Genomic DNA, 25,492 nt, shown 5'->3' with positions numbered 1-25,492 from the left:
ATAGATATATTTATGGGTCTTTTCTTTTTTTCTATGGCTTGTATTTTATTTCTCTGTAATAAGCACAGAATACAGTAATTCTATAATTCCCTTCTATAATGAAGGAAAATTACCATCAGACATTACAGAAAATAAGACTAACACGAAAAGACTAGAGAACAGCATGTAATTAGCTAAGGAACTGTGAGGTGGGCAAATTCAGGTAGAGAGACCAAGGTTTCCAGGAGAAGCAGGACTTGAACCTGGTCTCACAGGGTGAGTGAGATTTGTGACAAGTATCATCAGGAGGAGGCAGTACATTAGCCTAGAAGAGGAGCAGGGAGTGGACTAGTGGGGTTTTAGAGGGGAAGGGGGATAGCCTAAAGAGGGAGCAGGTGGCCCAGGCCCTGGCATGATCCCCACCAACTTGAGCCTCCTGAATCCACTTCCTCTTGTTTGTTTTTGTGGTGCTGGGGATCCAACACAGGGATCTGTGCATGCTAAGTAAGCCCTCTGCCACTGAGCCACACTCCAGCTCGACTTTCACCCTACTGGTCACAACCGTGAAATCACATGCAGAAAGACCTGTCAGAGTCCCTGGCTCCAAGGGCCACTCAGGGATCTCCAGGTGGAGCAGTGCTTGGTAAATCCTCCATTAGGCCTACCACAGGCAATGTGGAGAATTTGTGACATGATGTGCTACTGCTGCGAACTAAACATGGTCTCCCTATACTTAGAAAGCTCTCAGGGTGGACCCCTGAACTCAGCAGTCTGCATAGAAGTACCCATGTCTCCAGCCTAAAAACCCAGGAGCAGGTGAGCAGGGGACAGGAGTGGCCCTCCAAGGTAACCCCACAGCCAGGACTCAAGGTGGAATCCTGCCTATGCACCCTTCCCTGCCCTGGCTGCTGGAGGGATGTCCCTGCTGTGTGGGAAGCAGGAATGGGGCAGTGTAGTAGACTTCCTCCACCTCACTCTGGGTTGCTGTCAGGGCTGTGACTGGGCAAATCTCTTCATCAGACTTGTGAGTGATCAGTTCTAAGTTGATCCTCTGATTTGGGTTTTCTTGCTACTGAAGCTGGCATGATTCTAGCTCCTCCCCATTTTATGGGAATCAAACACAACACATAAAATTTCTAGAGACACTCTAGAACTCAAACCAGAGTCCCCAGAAACATGCACAGAACAATGTGGGAGAAATAGGACCTGTGGCCTCCTGTGTAAAAGATTGTATGTGAAAGGAGAAAATGGTCCCAAGTAGAGAAAGAACCTGGCTTTTCCTTCTCTACGTGGACTATATCATCCTCCAGGGTCCTTGCCCCAGCTTCAAGTCAGGGTTGTGGGTAAAGTTCAGGCCCTGCACAAGGCAAGGCCTCACCTATCCATGCTGGGCCTCTAGCCCTTGCCTGCTCCGTACATGGTTAACACCTTTGCTGGCAGTGTCTTCTCAACCTTCCCAAACCCTGCTGCCCTTTGAGATTTGGCAGCCATCCCCTCATCAAGGAAGCTCTCCCCTCCAAAGACAACCCTCCTCTGACTCTGCACCTCAGGGTGTCCTCTAGGCACAGTGCTCTCTGGGGACACAGTAAATACAGGCTTGGGGGCTGTGAATTGGGTGATCTGACTTCTGGCAGATTCCTAGAGACAAAAATCAGCTCCTAATCATGCTCATTTGCTGTGCTGCCCTCCAGGCCTAGGATCCAAACAGTGAAGCTGAGGCCAGACCTTGTGGTCCTCAAAGGATACTTTCATTCTCATGCTCAATGTTTTCCACTTTTTTCAAAAGTCTGCCTGTCTCTGCCCCCCATGCTCGGTATGGAACCAGGACTCTTGCATGCCAGGCCAGGGCTCTACCCCTGAGCCACATTTCCAGCCCCAACATTCCTTCTTTATTTATGAGCAGAACACTTTCAAAAGACAAAACTTTCTTCTTGTAGTTTGCTTACCTTGAATTACACTCATGCAGAAAAGGCAAGATATGTTTGCTCTTTCTCCTTTGCTTACCACTTTTCAGAATAATGGGTTTGTTCCCTAGAGCCTGCCAACAGTGACCAATTTTCAAAATTTAAATAATCAGTATGAAATGATGGATTTTAAACATGTTTGATGTTTCATTCTATTGCTCTTATTCCTCCTCCTCCAAGCTGAGGTTGAACCCAGAGCCTTGCACTTGCTAGGCAAGCTCTCCACTACTGAGCTACAACCCCAGCCCCTTATTATTCTTATTAATGCTTACACTGTTTATATTGGTGGGCGGGGAGGGGAGGAGTCTCTTCGGATTATATCTTGAGAGATAATTACCTCAGTAGTTTGCAATGGCCTAACTATTCCAGGATTATATATTTGCTCTTGTAAGCCTAGAATGAGCCATTTTTCAAAGGAGCATTTTTTTTCCTTTTAGTGGGAAATGGTATATAGAAACCAAATCCTCAGTGTTAATACGTTTAAATAATCTGAGAATAAGCAACCAAGTTACAGGGTACTGTGTGGTGATCTATGCACAAGTGATAAACCTAAAGTGAAAGCATATTTGGGTACTATATAGGAGTGAGCTGAGTCTGGGTCTGAGGTCTCCACCGGGCTTAAGTCAGCTAACCTAGACAGGCTTCCAGTCAGGACAGTCACTTACCCAAGCTGTGAACAGAATTCTCCTCACACACTGCAACCTGGGGCCTGCCTGCCATGCAGTTGGCAAACAGAGTAGGTAAGTACCATCATAAGGAAGAAGAGGTCAGAGTTATTTTCTCCTCCATTTAAACAAGTAGAGAAAGTTCAGGTTTCTGTGAAAACTAAATGCCCAGCTGCCTGAGAGAGTGGAACTGTTTATTTAAAATCACTCATTCCTGGATGGGTTGGGGATACAACTTAGATATAGAGCACTTGCATAGCATGTTCAAGGTCCTGGGTTTGATCCCCAGTACTGCAAAAAATAAATAAATAAAGCCATACCTTTCTAGAGCATACTAAAATGGGCTAGGGGCTGGGAGCATGGCTCAGTGGTAGAGTGCTTATCTAGCATGCATAAGATCCTGGGTTCAATTCCCAGCACTGCATTAAAGAAAATGTTAATGGCAATTCTTAAGGGCCTGGGCATTTAGCTCAGTCATATGCATGCACAAGGCCCTGGGTTTGATCCCAGCACCAAAAACCAACCAAACAAAAAAGGGTTAGAATCCTTTTGAACGTATCTTCTTATATCCTCCATGTACCAAAGTGATTAGACCAACTTAGGTGGTATTTTGTCTGCTTAGATATCCCCCTGATAATATAGGCAACCCAGTAAAAAAACAGTATTTTGGAGATACAGATCCAATACATGTAGGCTGAGGCAGAGTTCAGACTGATCTTAAGTTACTCTAGATATCTGCTAACACATTAATAAATTATATGAGAGCAGAAAAGACAGGAATTGGCAGGTTTTGTGTTCTCCTGAACTTCTCTCTTTACTTGTCCTTGTCCAGAATGACTTTGCATAGGATACATGATATACACTAATTCAACAACATGTCACATGCCATGGAAAGCCAAAGAACTTATTCTGTAGTTCCGTAGTTCTTCTTCTGTAGTTTCACTCTACAGTTAGAAGAGAACAGAATGATCGGAACTAAACAAGTGGGCTGGGTGTGTAGTTCAGGTGGAGCCCTTAGCATGCGGGAAGCCCTGGGTTCCATACCCAGTACGGCCAAAAACAAACAAAAAACACCCAAACTAAAGGAAGTCATTGTCAAGCAACTATGTTAAACTTGTAGCATCATAAACCTTTAACACCGTGATCTCGAATTGCCACATTTAAAAAAATTTCATTTGCATTTATTTTATGCTGAATTTATTCCTCTGTCAAAACTTTCTGTTTCTTCTGGGATATCTTTTTCTTCTGTGTAAACTCCTCTTCTGGATTAGGAACAATTTGTTCTATTTTTTACAGAGATTAACTCAGGGGCAGTCCACCACTGAGCCACATCCCCAGTCCTATTTTGTATTTTATTAGAGACAGGGTCTCACTGAGTTGTGTAGTGCCTCACTATTGCTTAGGCTGGCTTTGAACTCTCTCCTGAGTAGCTTGGATTGCAGGCCAGCGCCTCTGCAGCTGGCAACAATTTGTTCTTTTGCAGAAAGAATTACCTCAGTGTGTAGGGGAGCTCATGTACAGGTTAATTAGGTCAAGAACTCTCTAAGTGTGGCAGTGCATTTGGGTATTTTATTCTGGATGTGTTTAATGGTCAGAGTTCAGGATTATCCTCTATATTTTTAAGCATAAGCATGTACACCAAAAATTGAGCACTCTTTTTTGGGCCATGGACCCTGAGTCTAGCCCCAGTGCTTGGCCTGGGCACACCTGCCAACTCCACATTGTAATACTGAAATGGCACAGTTGGTTTCTTTAAAGTGACATCTTTCAGGTAGTTGGATACCATACCCCTGATGGCCTGGGCAGTTTCATAGGTATTCTTAAAGTGAATATGAAGATTTCAACCTCTTGATTTGCATGTTTTTGTGGGGTTTTCTGGGTCAAGACAGTAGTGAGTCATTTTCACAGATCACCTTAGGCTACTTCCAAATTGCTACTTTTTTTTTTTTTTTTTTGTAAACAAATGGGATACATGTTGTTTCTCTGCTACTTTTGAAGAAAGACCACTTATGAACACAACAGTATTATTTAACACATTATTCAGCCAAATCTATGCAAGACTGGTATAAAATAAGGTGGCCATTTTCCATGACCCAAAGTTCTGTTTAAACAAGAAAAATGTAAATCTAGCCAGGTGCAGCGTAATCCCAGCAGCTCAGGAGGTTGAGCAGGAGGATCTCGAGTTCAAAGCCAGCCTCAGCAAAAGTGAGGCACCAAGCAACTCAGTGAAATCCTGTCTTTAAATAAAAATACAAAATAGGGCTGGGGATGTGGCTCAGTGGCCGAGCGTCCCTGAGTCCAATCCCTGGTACCCACCCCCCCCAAAAAAAAAAAATGGAAATCTGGAATTCAAATGCAGTATATGATTTTTGCACCAAGTAGACACATCTATATATGCACATTAAAAGTTATCAAAGAAAAATGACTTGACAGATGATGGTAAAATATTTGCTCATAATTTTAAATCAATTAATATGAAATAAAATAAAAAATTCCAATGATACTGCCAGGTACAGTGGCTCACACCTGTAATCCCAGATACTCCAGAGGCTGAAGCAGGAGGATTGCAAGTTCAAGGACAGCCTCAGCAACTTAGCAAGACCCTCAGTAACATAGCAAGACCTTGTCTTAAAATTTTAAAAAATAATAAAAAGAACTGGGAATGTAATTCAGCAGTAGAGCATCCCTGGGTTCAATCCCCAGTACTGGAAAAAAAAAAAAAAAAAAAATCAAATGATAGGCCTGGGGATGTTAAAGCCTTTGCCTGGCATGTGTGAGGCCCTTGGTTCAAAATTCTGCACCACAAAAAAGGAAGAAAAAAATTCAGGTAGTCACAGTAGCCAATATTCCCATTTTCAGTGCTCAAGAGGCATGTGGCAGAAAGAAATGTCAGACATATTAAGCTGAGAAACAAATATTCAGTTTCAGACCTTCATTTCCCACGTGTAAACATAAGCTTGGAGAATTAGTTGTTTCCTTTCTCTGAGGTTGAAACATTCTTTGCAACCTTATGGGTTAGCTATGGGGAATCAGGTCATGAAAGACTCACACAGAAGAGTGAGTCTTTGGGTACAAATAATTGGAAGAATAAAAAGAATCGTTCTTTTTAAAAACTCAGCATGTCAGTTTCAAAATCTATTTTGTGTTTGTTATTTGAATTTATACAGTGCTGCTTAACCAACACAAAAAGACTTCTTCACCTTTTATCACTTTCCTGGCACATTAATACCTTTGGGAGGGTGCTGTCTTTTGGTCTTTTCAAACCACTGGCTCCAAAATAAACTTCAGAAACTGAAGAGGACAGCAAATCAAAGCTGGGCCAGGATCAAAGGGGCAAATAGTCCTGTGGATCTCAGGGTGGAAGTAGAGCCCCTGGCTGCCTTTTCCTGGTTTTCCCTTTAATAAACCCCCAGGGCTCCTCTGCCAGGTCTTAGGCAGCGAGAGGACAGACTTGAACAACAAAGAGCTGGGGAAGAGAGTACTTAACACTTGAGGAGGAAAGGCAGGTCACTGTGATATTTGGGTGTCGCTAACAGGAACTCTGATGGGAAATGCTGAGGATGCAGAATGGGGAAGGTGACCCTGAGTGGTTCTGTCCTTTCCAGCCTAGGCTGCCCTAGAGTGAACCTGGATCCAGATAATGGTGACTTTCTTACTTGTATTTACTGGCCCTCTCCCATGACATAGGAAGTGTGTCTGAGGATTGTCTTCTATTTCACTGTGTTCTCACCTGTGTCTGTTTCAACAGATGTTACTGACAGACCAAATAAGAATAATGGCCAAAAGTGCTCAGTAAATCAAGCGGTAAGTTAGCCCTGGTGTTAGAGATGGGGACTCCAGATCCTAATCTCAGTGACTGTTGTTTTCAGCTAACTTTGAAATTCACTTTGGTATTCTGAAATTAGCAAACTGACATGCTTCTGAAGAACAAAATACTTTATGAAGTTTTAAATTTCACAGATTATCTATTTTTGGAAAATAACTTGCAATAATAACTTTTTAAAGTTACTGCCAAGGAGTGGGCTCTTTTCATTTTTTTTTTTTCCAGTTGGGGAAATAGGTATAAAAGAATAACCAAGTATCCTTTGTATGTTTGCAGCAGGGTAATTGAGTAAGGAATCAAGAACATGTATTTTATGAAAACTACTCAAAAGGGAAGAAGATGTTTATTTCAAGTAAACTGCACATTGGGCTTTTGTAGACTCTATAACGGTTCTATCTCCCCAACCACAACCAGTAAAAATTCCAAGCAACTTGGGAAATCCATTCGCATAGTGATGTATTATCTCATTTCAGGAATGTCATATTGCCTCTTCTGCTTCAATTTTGTATAATACATTTTTTAAAATCAAATTTCTGCCCCTTTCTAACTAGTGTTCTTTTTCTTTTCCAGTACTATATCCAGAATACCACATTGCATTTAGGCATTAAAAAACATTAAAAAACAAGGATTTTAAAATGTACTTACAAGCCAGTTATGGTGGCACATGCCTGCAATTCCAGCTACTCTGGAGGTTGAGGCAGGATTGCAAGTTCAAGGTCAGCAATTTAGCAAGATCCTGTCTCAAATAAAAAAATAAAATAAAAAAGGGCTGGTGATGTAACTCAGTAGTAGAGCACCCCTGGATTAAATCCCTAGTACCAATTGTTTAAAAAACATAGTTCGAACAATAATAAATGCACAGATTAAAAATAGCAATAAATCAGTACTGAAGTATACAAGTCTCTCCAACCATTCACTCCCAATTCCAAACCTGAGTTTCCACTGTATGGGTTATTTTTTAGGCACATGCAAGCACACTCAATAAGAACTTAATTTAGAGCAAAAAGAGAAAAGAGTGGGAGACTGAAATCTTATCCCAAATGGAAGATTATAATACAACACAAATCCACAGGAAAATAGTTATAAGAAAATAATTTGCAGTTTTGGAGAATTACCAAACTGCAAATTAAAAGATGAAATTTCTTACTATCAGTTTAAAAGACAGGGAAAGACGGCCTTACATGTTTGGATAGCGTCATTAAACACCATGAGCTTGCAGGAATGAGCAGGCACTCCACTCATCTCCCCAGGTCCATTTCCCTGGCCTATCACAAAATAGGTAGGTTAGGGGTCCCCTCAGGGAGAGAACAGATGATGGCAGAGGAATGATGTTTGGATGGAGGACCCCGGCGAATTTCCCACAAAATAGGCTGGAGAATTCCTGTGACCCCTGACCCCTGACCCCTGGGCAGAATGTCTGGGTTACCCAGGCTTTCACCAACTCTTAAGTTTCCACAGGCAGCCAGCAACCAGCAAGCCTCTGGTGTTCTCCTGGGGTCAACCTCCTGGTCCCTGTAGCTACAGTAATGCATCTAACACTGTTGCCTGGACCAGGAACCTAATGAGTCTCATGTGCCTGAAAGACAACAACCTCCAAGATTGTAAAGGGGCCAGGGCTTCACCCTCCTCCTAAGGGTGACTGGGAAGCTCAGTGTGTCCACAGGAATCATGTCTGGAGGTCAGTGTGGTGCTCTGGTTTCCCAGTTCTTTGGGTCTCTGCCTGGATTCTGGTATATTTCCTTATCTGTAAAATTGGGACAAGAATAACTATTCATAAGAATACACATAAAGCATGGCACAGTGACACTTCATACTTTTTTTTTTTTTTTTTTTTTTTTTTTTTGAGGTAATGGATTAAAGCATGAATGAACATAGAAAAAAAAATCTGACCTCCCATTCTGGGCCTGAAAGCCCCAGTGACCTGGAGAAGATATCAAAGAGGAAATGATCTGGGAGAAAAAGGAGAGGGGGTGGGAGCCTGGTGGTGGATGGAAAAGCAGGGGAGGAGCATTGTTGGGCTGTCTAAGAGGATCTCAAGGCCTGGAAGGGGGTCTCAGACACACTCTCTGACGGCCCCACCCCCACCCCAACTAGGCAAGACTCAAGCCTAGAGCTTCTCTTTGCAACAGCTCCCAGAAAACTTTCTGCTTGGACACCTGCAGTGTCTGCCCAGGATGGAAACAGCCAAGCTCTTTCGAGATTTCTATTATCTTTCTAGAATAAAGACAGCAAAGAGCCCCCTTTGAGTCTGACAATGAGACAGTGAATCCTCCGGGTGGAATCAGCACTCAGGTGCTAGAGGCATGAGGACCTGGGCCTCCGTGCTCCTCTCCCGAGGGCTTGCACGTTATGGCATTCAGGCCACGGATTTCTCTTTCTATAAAGCAACTCAGTGACATCCAATTCAATAGACATTCATTGAGGGTGTAATACCTAATAGATTTGAATGTATGAATGAGGGGAAAGAGATACATAAACCATAATCAAAGTACTAATCAGGATAAAATGGGAGCCTTAAACGAGTCCCAAAGGACAAAGGAAAGAATAGTTACTTCAGAGGAACTCAAACTTCATGGCGTGCCTTTTATCTCCTCGTGCGGCTAGGCCTGTCTGGAGCCGGCGGGGGCGGGGGCAGGAGCTAAAACGGGGTTATACTGTCAACCCTGCCCCGCCTCGGGTATCCTTACTGGCAGGTCATGAGGATATTCCAGGTAGGAGACGCCAACCCCCCTTTTCAGGATGAGTGTCCTGCCCGTCTTCGAGGTCCCTTTATCTTTTCTCTCCTACCCCCCTGGGATTCAGGATGTATTAGGACAGGGGCTGGGCTGTTTGACCAACCTGGTATAGGGTCTAGCACATAGCAGGGGGAGGAGGTAAATAAATATCTTTGATGATGACAGGCGAGACAGCAGGCAAGGCTCAAAGCCTAGGCCATGTGAGTCCTAGGCCAGGCCCTCCGTCGCTCTGAGGGGGCGATCTGACTCAGAGCAGGAGGTTCTGCCCGCATTCGGCCTCCGCATTCGGCCTCCGCTCTCTGGACGGACTCTCCCGGAGCAAAGCTCGCCTTAGGGTCTTAGGATGTTGATTGAGGTGGCTGGGCTGACTGGGCGGATGTACGGCCGAGGGGACCGCGGGGGCCCCCGGCCCAAGTTCACGCCTCCCTCCCTTCATCCCAGGGTCAGCGGAAACGATTATTCCCACCGGCGTCTGGCGGGGCTGGGGGCGGGCCCGCACCGCGAAGAGACACGGGCCTCCCCGCGCCCACTTCTTTGATGGCGCCGCCACCGCCAGCCCCCTCCCTCGACCCGTGGGCCGGTATAACTGCAGGCGCACTAGGGTCCCGGGAGGCGCACTGGGGTCCTGGAGCGATGGCCGCAGCAGACTCCCAGCAGCTCCAGTTCCCAGAGGGCGCCGCGTTCCCCACATACCGGCCGACCCACGCCGGCGGGGCGCTCCTGCCTCCCCCGAGTCCCGCCGCAGCCCTGCTTTCCGCGCCCCCGGCTGGCCCCTGTCCCGGCCCGGAGAGCCGCGCCCCGGCGCCCTTCCCGGGCTTTCTGGGCAGGGTCTCCGGACCCGCAGCGCAGTCACCCGCCGGCATGGGCTCACCTGCGCCCCCCAAAGGCGCTGCCGCCCAGTCGGCGTCGCAGCGCCGCAAGCGCACGTCGTTCAGCCAGGAGCAGCTGCAGCTGCTGGAGCGCGTCTTCCGCCAGACCATGTACCCCGACATCCACCTGCGCGAGCGCCTGGCAGCGCACACTCAGCTACCCGAGTCGAGGATCCAGGTGAGCTGCTCGCCACGTTCACAGGTGCTCTCTTGTGTGAAAGAGCTGAGTCGAAGCCAGGATTCTTGGGCTCCATGGGCCACGCGCCGGTGACTACTTACTTGGGGGACGTGGAACTAGTTGCTTTCTTTTGAGCCCCAGCGTTCTAGACTGCAATATAGGGATAATATCAGTGCCTGTTGTGAAAGGTGATTTGCAAGGCTTAAGTGAAATAATTTAGGCATGCACTCAATGACATATCTCGTGTTAAGTATAATCTGGGTCCAGGAGGCCAGCAGGTCCCTAGAAATGGCCAGAAATTAAATTAACAGCAGGAAAGTGATGTGGAAGTAATTTTACATTTTTTTCCTTATGCGGGAAGGCACAGATGAGGGAGGTGCAGTGGAGTCTCCCTCTGTCTTTGAGTTCCGGAATGGTAGCTGAGAGAGTAGGAATGGCTCACGAAGTTGGCCACTTTGTTGGCAGGCTTTGGTTCTGGGATTTGGATTCAAAAGGAAGTAGCATTTTGGGGCAAAGCCTGAAGCATCTGTAACTTGTGGTCTGTTTCTAAAACCGAGGGCAAAGTGTGCTTTTTGTCTTATGTAATTTTGATCAGAATCCTGGAGTGGTAGAAGCCTGCCTTTTTGCTTATTAGTCTGTAGCTTGTTGGTCTGTGTCCAAGTGCAGTTTTAATGAGGAGCTCTTTTTTTTTAACTCCTGAAGGGTGTGTACTTGTTTTTTATCCGTACCCCTGGCAGTCATACAGTTGTCAATTTCAACAGTTGACAGGGAAGCCTCCTACGCGGGGCACCTTCGGTATTCATGGGAAATAGCAGAAAATTTTAAGTCCACTGAGCAAAATACTGATGTTATTGAAAATGGAGTTATTGAAATGATGTTATTGAAAATAGAAATACTTTCAAAAGCTAATTCTAAATAATTTGAATGCTGATCATCTTTAAGTGTAGTAGCATTTTCCCCCCAAGAATTTTAAGTGCTTCTATTTCTTTGGCTCCCTTTTTCATTACAAATGTCCCTATAAAAAAGCATAGATAGAACTGGGCATAATTCCAATATTAGCATTGGGGAATGGTGAGGCAGAGAAAACCAGTTGCTCTGAACTTTTAACACTCAGCTCAAGTGCTTTCTGAAAACCATAAAGCTCTATAGCAGGAAGACGAGATGTTAAACAGGAACTTCTTATGAACTATGCACAAGAACTCCAACCCAGACATTTATATCTTCCATCTTCCAGGTGTGGTTCCAGAACAGACGTGCCAAGTCACGACGACAAAATGGGAAATCCTTTCAACCTTCAGGGAGGCCTGAGATTTTTCTCCACCACTCTGCTCCAGGGACTGAAATGAAATGTTTGAAGCCCCAGCTGCCTCTTGAGGTAGATGTGAACGGCCTGCCTGATCCCAGTAAGGCTGGAGGGGGTATCTCTGACTCTGGCTCCCAAGGTCAGAATTTTGAAACCTGTTCTGTCTCTGAAGACATTGGTTCAAAGCTGGACTCATGGGAGGAACACATCTTTTCTACCTTTGGTAATTTTTGAGGATTCTGGAAGAATTTAGGATAAGCTCAGAGGAGCCATGACTGACAGATCCACTGCAGAATACTGTCTTGTCTGACTTCTATGTTAGGGAAATGTCCTTATTAACCTTGATGATTTTGACCAGAACCTTCAATGAATCTTTACGCGTGGCCTATTCGTTCTCTATAGCTACTTACCTCCCCACCCAGGAGTTCTGGCACTCATTTGTACTTCGGTATCTCCAAGTCTGCACATTCAATTTGGTCTGCAAACCTGTGCCTTCTTGTCAGGGCTATTGTTATTTTTTGGACTGGTTGTTCAAAAATGATTATTTTCTTTACAAGCACCCCTTGGTTTGCCTCAATTTCCCTTTGTCCCTGACAGCGGCCACCTTTTCATGGTCCTTCCAAGGCTTATAACCTTAAGCTCACTCTAACCCACCTCCCCTATCTTCATTCTATCACCAAGATTTATTACTTTAAAAAAACTGAGTATTTTATTTTTTAATTGATATGTAAAAATTGTATTTATGGAATACACAATTGTATTTATGGCATACGATGATGCTCTGATATATGTATATGTTGTGGAATGGCCAAATAAGCTATTTAACATGTATTACCTCACATCCTTCACATTTTGGGGTAAAAACACTTAAAGTATACTCTTAGCAATTTCCAAGTATACAACATATTTTTATTAACTATAGTCATGATGTACAGTAGATGTTTTTGGTATTGGGGATGGAACCTGGGCATTGCCCATATTAGGCAAGTGCTCTTCCACTGAGCTACATGTCCAGTCCTATAATAGATCTATTGAACTTGTTCTTCCTAAATGAAATTTTGTGTCCTTTGACCAAGATGTCCCTAATCTCCCCTTTTGTTTTCATTTGGCCTGTTATCTTCACACTCAATCTTTAATGACTCTACATCCAGATCATTTCAAGAGCCTCTAGCTTCTCACTTAGATAAAATATATTACATTTTAGAAATTTGGAGGAATCTCCAGTTGCTATCAAATTATAAAATCTTTTCACTGTTTGATAACTGATGTCATAATTTAGCCTACAGGACAGCTGTGCAAATCTTCACCTTCTCTATAATGTGTCTCTGTCTCAAAGTCATTTCTTTCTTTTTTTTTTTTTTTTTTTTTTTTTTTGCGGTACTGGGAATTGAACCCAGGGCCTTGTGCTTGCAAGGCAAGCACTCTACCAACTGAGCTATCTCCCCAGCCCTCAAACTCATTTCTTTTGATTTTGGACTAACACCTTTCTATTTCAAAACATTTGAGACCTATCCTTTCAGAAATCTGACACTTGAATCTGATTTTTATACCTGTTATTGTGATCACTCCAACATTACCCTTAGCACTTGTTATTGTATTTCCTGTACAACTTCAGTGGATTATTAAATGTTGTTCACAAATGTTTCAATGTAATTTCTATTTACATGAACTCTGTCCTTTAGATAGCTTTTAGCCTTGCTGAACAATTGCTCAGTACATATTAAATTGCCATGAAAAACATTTCTAAAAAAGTTTCTGCAAATATAGCCACTAATCATTATCAGCAGGCAACTATGTTGAGAAATTTAATCTGGTTTAAAAAAGGTATATTTTTGCTTGTTTAAAGTTAAGTAACATTTAGGAGTATTTTGATTTGGAGAGATTTCCAATTTATAATTTTTAGTGTATATAAATGAGTTCCTAAGTTAGCCTAAGATCAATACAAATATTGTACTAAGATTTTGAGGTTTCAGACTCCTTATGGACAAAGGAAATTCTCTATGAGGTGACCACAGGTAAGGTTTCTCTGTAAATTGTGCTTTGTAGAAGGTGGCTCCTGGGAAGCCATGGTGAGGGGCCAGAACATCATGTCTTAATGGTGACTTGAACTCACCTGAACTCTCAATGTCTTAGAGATTAGACATGCCAAATGCCCTGGCTTTCAGGGATGTTCAAGTAGTTTGTACTTCTCAGAGTAGCAAATTCACTATTAAGAACAACCAAGGAGGGGCTGGGGATGTGGTTCTGTGGTAAAGTGCTTCCCTAATGTGTGAGGCCCTGGATTTGAGCCCCAGCACTGCAAACAAAATAAAACAAAACAAAAACAAACAAACAAACCCCCAACAAAACAACAAAAACAAAAAACAAACAAAAACATAAGGAGCTAGGTGCAGCGGCACACACCCCTAAACCCAGCAGCTTCACCAACTCAGCAAGACCCTGTCTCAAAATAAAAAATAAGAACTGGGGATGTAATTCAGTTGTAGAGTGTCCTTGTGTTCAATCCCCAGTACTGGGTGTGTGCACTGAAGAAACCAAGGGAGTTCAAGCCTAGGAGCAAACTGGACTTCTGACCCCTTTGAAAACTGAAACAAAAAAATGAGGTAATAAACATTAGATTGTGTAAGTACGTACCAGGCACCCAAGTTGTGTGCTCAGGGCCTGCACTGGGGTGGTTAGGAGGTCTCACAGTCACAGAGCATCATATTTAAACCTGTGACATGGTCAAATGAGATGATAACCAAAACATTCACAAGACTGAAAGACATAACACTTTAAGCTTATGATCCACTAAGACTCACATTCAAAAATAAAACTTATTAATTGTATTACTCTGTGAATACTGTTTTCTCAAATGAGCAATTAGAAAAAAATCTAAATATTTAAATTCTATTGTCACACTTTAAAAAAAAATTGTGGATCCTCTAAGAACAGAAGTAGTCTACACGTCTCTCAGTGACTCCAACTGCTAAATGTGTTCCAAGCATTATATATTTAACACTCCCACATAATGTCTAAGATAGGGACTATTCTTCCCATTTTAAACATCAAGAAACTCAACCTAAGTAGTGGTTCACAATCACAGGGCTGTGAATAGCAATGGCCAGGACTCATACCTAGGACTAACTCAACCCACCTTTACTATATATAATACCTTCCATATTGGACTGGCCTTTTTAGTTAGGACTAAAAGGTAGATAGGTTTAAATACATACAAAAATCAGAATTTCTATATGCAAGTGGGTATTGTCCCATCCCTCAAAGTAATCAGAAGAATATACTCTTATTCTAATGAAAATAATGTTGCTTAGAGCGCTTTGGACATTTGTTCATTCATTATGCAAATATTTGGTGCCTACAACCGGGCACTTTTTCAGGACCTGGCAATAAAAAGAAACAGAAACAGTCCCTCCCCTTATGGAACAAAGAGGCCAGTATGGAGACAAAAGACCACTCCAAGAAATATAAAATTGCAAATGTAACAAATGCTGGAAGGAGAGGGATGCAATCTAGAAACTGGAATAGATGCTTCTTGGTGTCAAGGAAAGTTTCCTTGAGAAAATGATGCTTAAAGTTGGATCTGCAGGATGATCAGAGGTAACTGAGGGGACGGTGCAAAGGCCCTGTGGAGTAAGGAGCAGGATGGAGAAACAGGTCACACAGGTCAGATCATGTGTGGTTTTGTCAGTGTTTTCTTTTTTTTTGTACTGGGGATTGAACTCAGAGGCAATTAACCACTGAGGCACATCCCCAGCTGGTTTTATATTTTATTTTGAGACAGGGTGTCACTAAATTGCTTAGGGCCTCACTAAAGCTGGCTTTGAACTTGGCAATCCTCCTGCCTCAGCCTCCTGGGATTATAGACATGCACCATCATGCCTGGCTGCTTTTCAGTCTTATGCATTCTGAATTTGTCCTGAGAGCCACAGACTTCAAAGATATTTATAGACAGGAAATAACATGATCTGTTCTACATTTTAAGAATATCCAAACTAGTGATGATGATGGTGGGCTGTGAGTAGCGGTGGTGATGAAGGTGGAGAAGAATGGATTTGAGAGAGGAAACATTAAAAGGCAAATCTCTTTGTAGATTCCTAATGGTAACAAGGAAATATCACTTTAGGAACTAGCTTAATGTAATTCAGAACCACATCTATTTAAGTAAAAACCCTGTTATATGTTTGCTTGTTTGGTCAATCTGACTTTGATAGCTTTCTTTGGGTTCCTAAAAGGTGTTAAGCAGTGACAGCATTATTCAAATCAATGTATAGCTGACTCAAAATGACTGCTTTGAGTTTAATGTATTTCTTCTTTCCTAAACAAAAATATAATTCAACTATATTATTAGGCAGTCTGTATTGTCAACACTGAAAGACAAATGATGCTTAATTAAATAAGCATAAAATGAGGCATTAAGTGATGAGTGAACCTTAAGGAATATAAAATAAAAATATAAAAACTACTTCCCAATTACAGGCAGAATACATTGAAGTCAACTTTCACTAGATCTATACCAGGCCAAATCATTTACTTGCTTTGTGTTTCTACAGTGATTTCCTCACAGATTGGAAAATGCCCTCCCTAAAATAATACTAGATGGTAGCACACTTCAAAGTGGCTTGGTAGAGCCAGGTACAGTGGTATGTGTCTCTAGTCCCAGCTACTCAGGAGGCTGAGGTAGAGAGGACTGCTTGAGCCCAGGAGTTCAAGACTAGCTTGGACAACATAGCAAGATTCTTTCTCAAAAAAAAAAAAAAGAAAAATGGAGGGGGGTGCAATGGTGCTTGCCAGTAAACCCAGCTACTGGGGAGGTTGAGATAGGATGATCGCATGTTTGAATTTAGCTTGGGTAACTTAGTAAGACACTTTTTTGAAAATGAAATATGGGGATGTGACTCAGTGGTAGAGTACCCTTGGGTTCAATCCCTAAATACTGCATAAAACAAGGACTTGGTAATTAATCTGCATTGCTTCCCCTACAAACTTAGTAGACATTATAATTCTTCAAATGTTAAAATAGAAGGAATATCTATTAATTTGTATTGAATGAGAATGTAGATAATACTAATTTTCATAGATCAATTTATTTAGAATTACAAATATTAAGAATAAAAGATTTATGCATTTCTTAATTAACATAACAGTTTAGCTAAATATAAACTCTGCACTAAAGTTTTGCAGTGGCACAATACCAACAAAGAATACAGAAGCATTTTTAAACTATACAAAAATTTCAAATGGAAAATAATCTTCAGTTTTATTATACATTAACATATAAAAAGTCTCATCTTATGAGACCATCTAAAAGAATCAGGACCACCTCTATAGCTATGTCTTAAACTTCAAATCTGAAAACAATTTATTGTATTTTGACTTACAATATTCTATATTAAAACAAAGAAAAATTGAAATACATACTTTTTACAAGGTTAACATTTTAGGCAGGGTTTTCCTTAAAAAAGAAAAACAAAAAACAAATGAAACAATCAACCAAAACCAAACCTTTCTTCTGCACTTCACAACATTGGTGATTTTGTTTTCCTTATAAAATATTTTTACTTTATAAATTGTGTACTGTTGGATTTTAACCAGTAATCTGGTTTAAAAGTTGTGCAAATAAACAAAAATATGAAAATAGTGTGTTATCAGTCTTTTTTCTTTTAATCTCATAACACTAGTACTTTTTGCCCTGAATCAAACGGGAAAAACATGCCAAATCCACTTGTTGAAATTTAGCATTTTGCAGTGTGGTTTTTTTTTTCCTGCTCCTTCATTTTCTTTCAACAGACAAACAACAAAAGATTCTTTTATAAATTATGATAAATTAAAATATTTATTATTATAAAATGATCTATAGAACCATGTCACATTGCAAGTATGTATCACATATACTTGTAAAGTCCATACTTCCCATCTATATTCCAGTGGGTTCCTGAAAACGAGGGCTTCCCACACCTCATGATGTTATCTTTTGAAGACCAAGATGGTGTCAACTAAATGCACTGGAGTGGTAATTTTCCAGATGGAATTTCCACATTGCCACCATTATGCACAAAAAGACCATGCTTTTTCCATGTTCTTCGTTGCAGTAGTTGTCTGCATGTGCTGGGTTGAATTCATGCATGTTTTTAAAAATGGTGAACATACTCTTCCATGAAATTATATTATGTTCAGATATTTTCAGTTTAAAAATACTTGCTAATAAACATATGTAACAGAAGCAATGCTACTGCATTTGAATAATAAAAGAAAAATAAATATATGCTGGTCAGCAATGCTGGTTTAAGAAGCAGTACAGTATATTAAAATGCCTTATTTGGAGTTAAAATTTCCCTTGTTTTCCAGCAGTTAGGTTATTTGGTGTTGGAAGCCTATTTAAAGGAAAAGAACTTCTCAAAAACAATGTCCTATGCAGTTGGAATATTTAAGTCTTCTACTCAGTCTCTGTTGGTGTTATTTGCTGCAAAGGCATGTAAGTTTCCCATCTGGCTCAAGCCACTCTGAATATGTGCAACATGGATTTCTACATTATTCTGAAAGCAACTAAAGAAAGAAGAAACATGGTTAAAGATTTCATTTCACAAACTTAAGAAAAACAATTTTTAAAAAAGGAAGAGCTGAAAGTTAGGAAATAGCTAAGATAATGACTTCACAGAAGGAATACATCCCTTCTTATGCATTAGCCGTTATTCTACTCTGGTGGTATTGAAAAGCTATGTAGTAAAGCAGCAAATGAGCAGCAGAACAAACCTCTTCTTCACTGGGGAAGGTCTACTTCTAAGTTGACCTTCACCTAAGCCAAAATTAAATATTGGGTCTCCCAATTCCTTTACATAGAAAATCCATGCAGAATTTTTATTCTGTCAATAGAATGGGTATAACCGAAAGGTCTTTTAAAACATATTCAAAGGATAAAAAAATATGTGCATACTTCAAAAATATGCAAAATTCTTAAAATTTGTTCTGAAAATCACTATGAATTTAACATAAAAATGCTCAGAGTATATCTAATGAGTTACCTGATATTAGAGGCGTCTATTGTACTCTTGATATCATTTAATGAATCTGTAAGTGATTTGAATTCAAAGGAATTCAGGTCTCCTCCCTCTGCTAGACACTAAAGGGGAAAAAAATTTGAAATTTTAATTGAATTATAGCTCAAAAATAGAGATAAAATACTTGATATAATTTATGAATTATGATTTCTTAGCAACAAATTAGCATAGTTTGCTTAGTGTCAAAATTAAGAAAATCATTTTCTCTGAAATTTACCTTAATTTGTAATAAAATTGCTGTAAGCCTGGAGATCAAGTCTGTCAGATTTTCATTTTCAACACAGGGTTGTCCTGTTGAGGAATTTGCATGCCGAACAATTTCCTGTGCTTCTTCCTCACACCTTCTCCTCATATCTGTTGGCTGATCTGCAGGTTGGAGTCCCTGGTCTGGGGCAAGCTGAATACAGATAGGATTGAAAAACACAGTGTAAATAATAAGGTCATGATTATTTCTCTCTTTGTGTCCTGTTTTCAGTTTTGTATTTTTCACAAAACTAGTATTTATAATTAAAGCAATGTTCCTCTTACATTTGGAGATGTTTTCCTCCAACAGTTTCTATTTTCTGATGTTTTATATTTTTCAAAACTTTTAAAAGAAAATTCTTGATAAGTCCTAACCCAAATTTACTAATTGACTGCTTTACTCCATTTGATTGGCCATTTGTAGTCTATAATCCTAGTGACTTAGGAGGCTGAAACAAGAGGATTACAGTTAGAAACCAGTCTGAGCAACTTAATGAGACTCTTTCTCAAAATAAAAAATTAAGGGGGCTGGGGAGATAGCTCAGTCGGTAGAGTGCTTGCCTTGTAAGCACAAGGCCCTGGGTTCGATCCTCAGCACCCCCCCCCAAAAAAAAAAAAAAAAAAAAAATTAAAAGGACTGGGTAAATAGCTCAGTGGCAAAGCACCTTTGGGTTCAATTTCCAGGAACAAAACAAAACCAAAACTGAAGAACAAAAGATTTACCATTTGCTTTTCCACTCTGTTTGTATGTATTATTTTCCCTCTTAACCATCTGAGAATATGCTACAAACACTATACCTCTTTGCCCCTAAATATAGTACAGAGATATTCTCTTACATACATAGTGTGATGATTACAATCAAGAAATTTAACATTGATATAATACTATTTTCTAATCCAAAGTTCATATGAAAGTTTTATTAATTATCCAAACAATGTCCTACACGCAGCTACTTTTCTCCCCATAATACACTTGATTGTCATGTTTCTTAACACTTCTTTATGCTGTAATAGTTCCTCAGTTGTTTACAGTCTTCATATTTTTGCAGTGTGCCAGACTATTTTCTGTAACATCCCTCCGTGTGGGTTTGTCTGTTTCCTCATGGTTAGACTGAAGTTATACATTTTTGGCAGGAGTACCAAAGCATGATACCAAGTTCTTCTCTTTGTATCATTATCAGAAAGCAACTTAGTGGAGATGACATCTTTAATTACTGTTAGGTAGTTAAAGTGTCTTCCAGATTTCCCCACAGAAAAGAACTTGCCCTTTGAAATTAATAAATGTTTATGAAGAGATTCTTTGAGGCTATGTAAAGCTATTTGTCATTGAACTTACCTGCCAGTTTTAGCATCATTCAACATTCTTGTCTGTTTAATTATTATGATGGTTACCAAGTGGTCTTTTTCTTTTCCCTCCCTCCTCCCTCCCTCTCCCTCCCTCTCCCTCTATGCTCCCTTTCTTTCTTTCGTGGTACTAGGGATTGAACCCAGGGTCTTGTGCATTCTAGGTAAGTGCTCTATCACTGATCTACGCCCCCACCTAAACAGTATTTTTTATTTCTTGGTACCAGGGGATTGAACCCAGGGGCGCTTAACCACAAGCCACATCCCCAGTCATTTTTATTTTATTTTAGTTTAAGCAAGTTCTTGCTGAGTTGCTAAGGCTGGTTTTGAACTCATAATCCTCCAGCCAGAGCCTCCTGAGCCACCGAGATTACAGGCCTGTGCTACCATGCTCTGCCCCAAATGGTATTTTCCTTAATCTTATTATTTCTTCTACATTAGCTGGCATTTTATTTATTTTTTTGGTTGTTGATGGACCATCATTTTATTTATTTATTTATATGTGGTGCTGAGGATCAAACCCAGTGCCTCATACATGCTAGGCAAGTGCTCTATGACTAAGCCACAACCTCAGTCCTGGCATTTTATTATAAATAACTTTTCCCTTGAAAATGAATGAGTTTGTTAATATGAGTATGGATTAATGCATTTTTTTATTCTATGGATTATAAACTCTTACTGTATATGCTTATTCTGAAGCTTAGATTGTCAAAGTGTCTCAGATTTGGCCAGCAGGAACTCTGTCAGCTCGATTCCTCTGATATATCACCATGATTCCGAGGGTACATTTTACCTACCTGGTTTAGTAAGAGGATCCAGGCTCATCTTCTGCTTTCTCTGCCATAGGCCTACAGTCATTCTATTTTTAAGGAGCTCTATGTCCTTTTATTGGAGAATATTTAGACCAAGGTCTGGATACTACGTGTGTTCTTTACTATTAAGGGTATCACTGTTCCTAGATATCTCTGCAGACATAGATACACATTTACACTTATATTACAAAAGTAAAATAAAGGGGCTGGAGTTATAGTTCAGTGGTAGAGTACTTGCCTAGCATGTGTGAGGCACTGGGTTTGATACTCAGCACCACATACAAATAAATACATAAAAATAAAGGTCCATCGACAACTAAATATATATTAAAAAAAAAAAAAAAAGTAAAATAAGCCATGAATCAGGTGTGGTGACTCATGTCTGTAATCGCAGCAACTCAGGAGGCTGAGATAGTAGGACTGTAAGTTCTAGGCCAGCCTTAGCAACTTTGTGAGACCTTGTCTCAAAATAAAATAAAAAGGACTGGGATGTAGCTCCAGAGTAAAGCACCCCTGGGTTCAATCCTCAGTACTGCAAAAAAAGAGAAGTGAAATCATAAATTATTTATTCTTTTGTGCCAAACTTTATTTGTTCAATACTGTATTTGTTAGATTCACTCATGGAGCTGTGTTGCAGTTGTGTTCATTCATTCTTATTACTGGGTAGTATTCCATTGTGTAATTTTACCACATTTATTTATGGGTTATTTGGTAGTTCCTAATTTTCCATGATAATGAACAGTAATGCTATGATCACTCTACTGTATGTCTTTTTGTAAAGCTATATTCATATATATTTAGCTTTAGAACTGCTTAATCATAGTATTCTCTCTGATATGTTCTTATTTAAATATCAATATCATACTTGCACAAGAGCTTTGTGAAAATTAAATCCTTTTACCTCGTAGGAAAGAAGTCTATCACCACCAGTGAATTTGAGGACATAAAAAGATATAATGATCAATCTATTTCTGCATGCATCATTAGCTTTGCTATGTATCATCTTGAAGTGCTTGGTCTATACTTCCTGTGGATAGTTACTAGTCCAGGGGAGAAAAATCTGTTTACTAGAACAACACATATCATTGTATACATGATGGACAATGATCAGGAAAATAAAAATAAATGACAATAAATGAATGGTTAAAGAAATGAGTGAACTCTACTCAGGGTTTAATTATAAGTGACCATTCATTCCCTCAGTTCAATCCAAGTGGATAGATATTACCTTAAGGAAAAATTTTGGAACTTATCTATGAGGTTATTAGAACAAAAAGTCATCCATTTCAGAATCTCACAGTGGTGGCTTCACTGGAAACACACAATCTCAAAGAATGCAAATTCAGGAGTATTCTATATGCATCTCAGTAATTTCTTATCCTGTAGTAAAAACTCCCGATTTTCGAACAAACTGTCAAAATACCCTTAGAAATAAAATTGTATGTGAATGATAAATACAAAAAAACTGTTTGATCTACATATCTGAAGTTCAAGAACTCACAGCACCAATGTAAAGTTTAAAGGAAGAGGAAATAAAATTTTATACACAGCATGATCATAACTTTCTGAAAAAAAGCAGGTATTGGTACAACCTCCCCCCCCCAAAAAAAAAAATCCAAGAGGAAATAAGCCAAACATGGTCTTTGGAATTAAGAATAATAATTTTTTTCTGAAAAAATTAAAAAAATTTTTTTTGTAGATGGACACAATACCTTTTTTTTCATTTTTTATTTTTATGTGGTGTTGAGGAGTGAACCTAGTACCTTACACATGCTAGACAAGTGCTCTGCGACTGAGTTATAGCCCCAGCCCTGAAAATAAATTTTTTGAGAGCTATATCATTTGTAATCTGGTAACTACAAATTGATGGCTTACTGTGTATAAAGCACTCTTCAATACTGAAGTCAGGAGTAAAAATCTGTACCAATTATGGTTCTGCTAAAGGGCCTTATAAAGGTATGGACTTAGTTTGGACTTTCTAAACTGTGAAGGTAAAAGTATTAAACTTCAAAAAAATGGAGGGAAATTCATACAAATCACCTACCTCATAGCAGTACTGTTGAACTTTATGCAAAACTTTGTTTAGGTCCTTGTTCAGCTGTTCAAGATCTAGAACAATTGTTGCATATCTCCGCTGAAATTCAATGCCAATGGGCATGGAATATGATTTCTGAGAAGAAAAAAAATTCATATCTTGGTAAGGTTGTTTTTTAGTAATGCAATTTCAAATTATCTAAAAGATTTGCTGTATCTAAAACAAGCTAACATTTATTAAACTTGCCTAAACACAGTGTTATAGTTCTTAAGTTTGATAATGGTATGGTTATTAAGGAGCTTGTCCTTGTTCTTTAGGTGTGTCATGATGTCTCACATTTACTTTTTTTTTTACAAGAGATTTTTATATCTATACAGAGAAAATAAATGAAGTAAAATGTTAATTGGTGAAATTTCTATGTATAATCCTTAGTTTTTCAACTTTTTCAAAATATGAAGTTATTGAAGAGTTGCATACATTCCTATGAAGTGTTCTAGTTGTTTAAATTCAATTAATTCTCTACCTGGAATCAGTCCCATACAGCATAATGGTTAAGGGCATGGGGGCTAGAATCAGATATTTGTTCACATTCCAACTCTTTATCAGCTACTAGCTTGGTAACTTTAAGCAAGTTCCTTAATCTCCCTTTGCCTCAGTTTCCTCATCTGCAAAATGAAAATAATAAAAATACCTATCTCATGGAGTTATTGCAAAGATTAAATGACATGTGCTAGCACCATGCCTCCTATATAAAAAATGCTTAATACATACTTATTAAAAAATCATTACCATCATTTAATATTTGCTTTCTAACAACATGTATTTAATGGACTTTGATGTCAATTCCTTCATCCTCTTCACAATACTTTAAATAAATTACTCTCCATTACTCTAGCTATACATACTGGCAATGAGACCTCTCCAATCAAAGCTAACCTTTAGGACCCTTTTCAGGATTTCTGAGAAAGCAAATCATCATGTACTGAGGAAGCAACAATACTCTTTTTATTCCCTCCTTACGTTAATTATTCTGATCCAATCATTACACAATGTAAATGTGTCAAAATATCACGTCAGTACTGGAGATCGAACCCAGGAGCACTCAACCCTTTTTATTTTGAGACAGGATCTTGCTAAGTTGGTGAGATGTCTTTGAACTTACAATCTTCCTGTCTTAGCCTTCTGAATCACTGGGACTACAGGTGTGTGCCACCATGCCTGGTGATCAAGCCTCATCTTGAGGATAAAGACATACTTTGGCAGACTCAAGCTAGTTAATCAAAATAAAAATTATTAATGGCTCAGTATCATCCTGCAAAGATTTCTTTAGAGAGTGTCAAAAGTCTCTATCCTCATCTTTTGTGTTCAAAATTTTAAGGACACAGTTGGGTGTGGTGGCACATGCCTGTAATCCTAGGGACTCAGGAGGCAGAGGAAGGACGATTGCAAGTTGAAGGCCAGCCTCAGCAATTTAGCAAGGCCCTAAGCAACTTAGTGAGACCCTGTGTCAAAATATAAAAGGAGGACTGGGGATGTGGCTCAGTGTTTAAGTGCCCCTGGGTTCGATTAAAGTACCAAAATAAATAAATAAAGACATAAAGAGGTTTTTCACATAGACATCAAAATGTACAAAGTTAGGAGAGGGCTAAGATGTTAGATAATAGAGTGATGTGACTAATGAACCATAAATTCTAAAACTAAATACACATGTAAGCCCACCATCAGGCTATATCTCTAACATTTTAAAATACTTTTGGAGTTCCCAAAAGGAACTGTTCTCAAAGTCTTCAGCTTATTTTATTAAATATCCTAAATGATGAAAAATTTCTTATCTTTTTAAACATACAAATTATGAAGCATTAATATAGAAAAAATGTACAAGGATGATCAAACCAATTTTGAAAGAGAAGGGTAAATGGGGGACTTGTCCTGGTATCAGAATAATGTAATTCTGTCATGGGCAACAAATACATAAATGGAAAAGAACTGTGGCCAGTCCTTAATATATCCTGAATTCCCACATGTGTGCTCAGGTATGCTTGGCACTTATGCTTGTGTGTGTATACATGTATGTATATGTATGGAAATTTGGTATAAAATTGGCCTTTCAAATCAATTGAAAAGGATGAATTATTAATAAATTGGGAAAACTACTTGGGGAAAAAAGATATCTACTTCACATCATTCACAAAAGTAATTTTAGGATGAATTGGAAGTCTATGTATAAAAAATTATGAAAGTATTACAAGACTTTGGAGGATGTTTACAAATAAGAGCTAGAGAAGCTATTTTTTAAAATTAATTTCTCATCCTTTAAAAAATACCTTTCTTTCTTTATTATTTATTTATTTTTTTATATGGTACTGGGGGATTGAACCCAGTGTCTCATACATGCTAGGCAAGTGTTCTAACCACTGAGCAACAACCCAGTTCCGAGAAGTTATTTTTAGCAAGGTATAAAACCCCAAAACCAGAAAAGTGGAAAGA

The 25,492-nt window shown here is 39.7% G+C and overlaps 2 protein-coding genes across 3 annotated transcripts in view; one reads left to right on the top strand and one right to left on the bottom strand.

Moving 5' to 3' along the window:
• The first annotated feature begins 9,799 nt into the window (after positions 1-9,799).
• Positions 9,800-11,750, top strand: Mixl1 (Mix paired-like homeobox). Of its 2 annotated transcripts, none has more exons than XM_047519869.1 (2): positions 9,800-10,213; positions 11,448-11,750. In XM_047519869.1, exons 1-2 carry the CDS (start codon positions 9,800-9,802, stop codon positions 11,748-11,750), a joined length of 717 nt encoding a protein of 238 aa, XP_047375825.1. The 2 variants fall into 2 exon arrangements, with proteins under 2 accessions (XP_047375825.1, XP_047375824.1); XM_047519868.1 differs by having other exon boundaries at positions 11,424-11,750.
• Positions 11,751-16,624: 4,874 nt separating this feature from the next.
• The window catches only part of Lin9 (lin-9 DREAM MuvB core complex component), a 77,667-nt gene continuing 68,799 nt past the window's right edge, over positions 16,625-25,492 (bottom strand). The window contains exons 12-15 of the mRNA XM_047520871.1: positions 23,015-23,140; positions 18,789-18,968; positions 18,536-18,633; positions 16,625-18,059 (exon numbers count right to left, since the gene is read on the bottom strand). Of these exons, the coding sequence (XP_047376827.1) occupies positions 17,954-18,059; positions 18,536-18,633; positions 18,789-18,968; positions 23,015-23,140 (510 nt within the window). The 3' untranslated portion in view covers positions 16,625-17,953. The remainder of the gene's footprint in view (positions 18,060-18,535; positions 18,634-18,788; positions 18,969-23,014; positions 23,141-25,492) is intronic.

The sequence above is a fragment of the Sciurus carolinensis genome, chromosome 12 (assembly GCF_902686445.1).
Source record: "Sciurus carolinensis chromosome 12, mSciCar1.2, whole genome shotgun sequence".
Lineage (NCBI taxonomy): Eukaryota > Metazoa > Chordata > Mammalia > Rodentia > Sciuridae > Sciurus > Sciurus carolinensis.
This window is presented reverse-complemented; position numbering and strand designations above follow the sequence as displayed.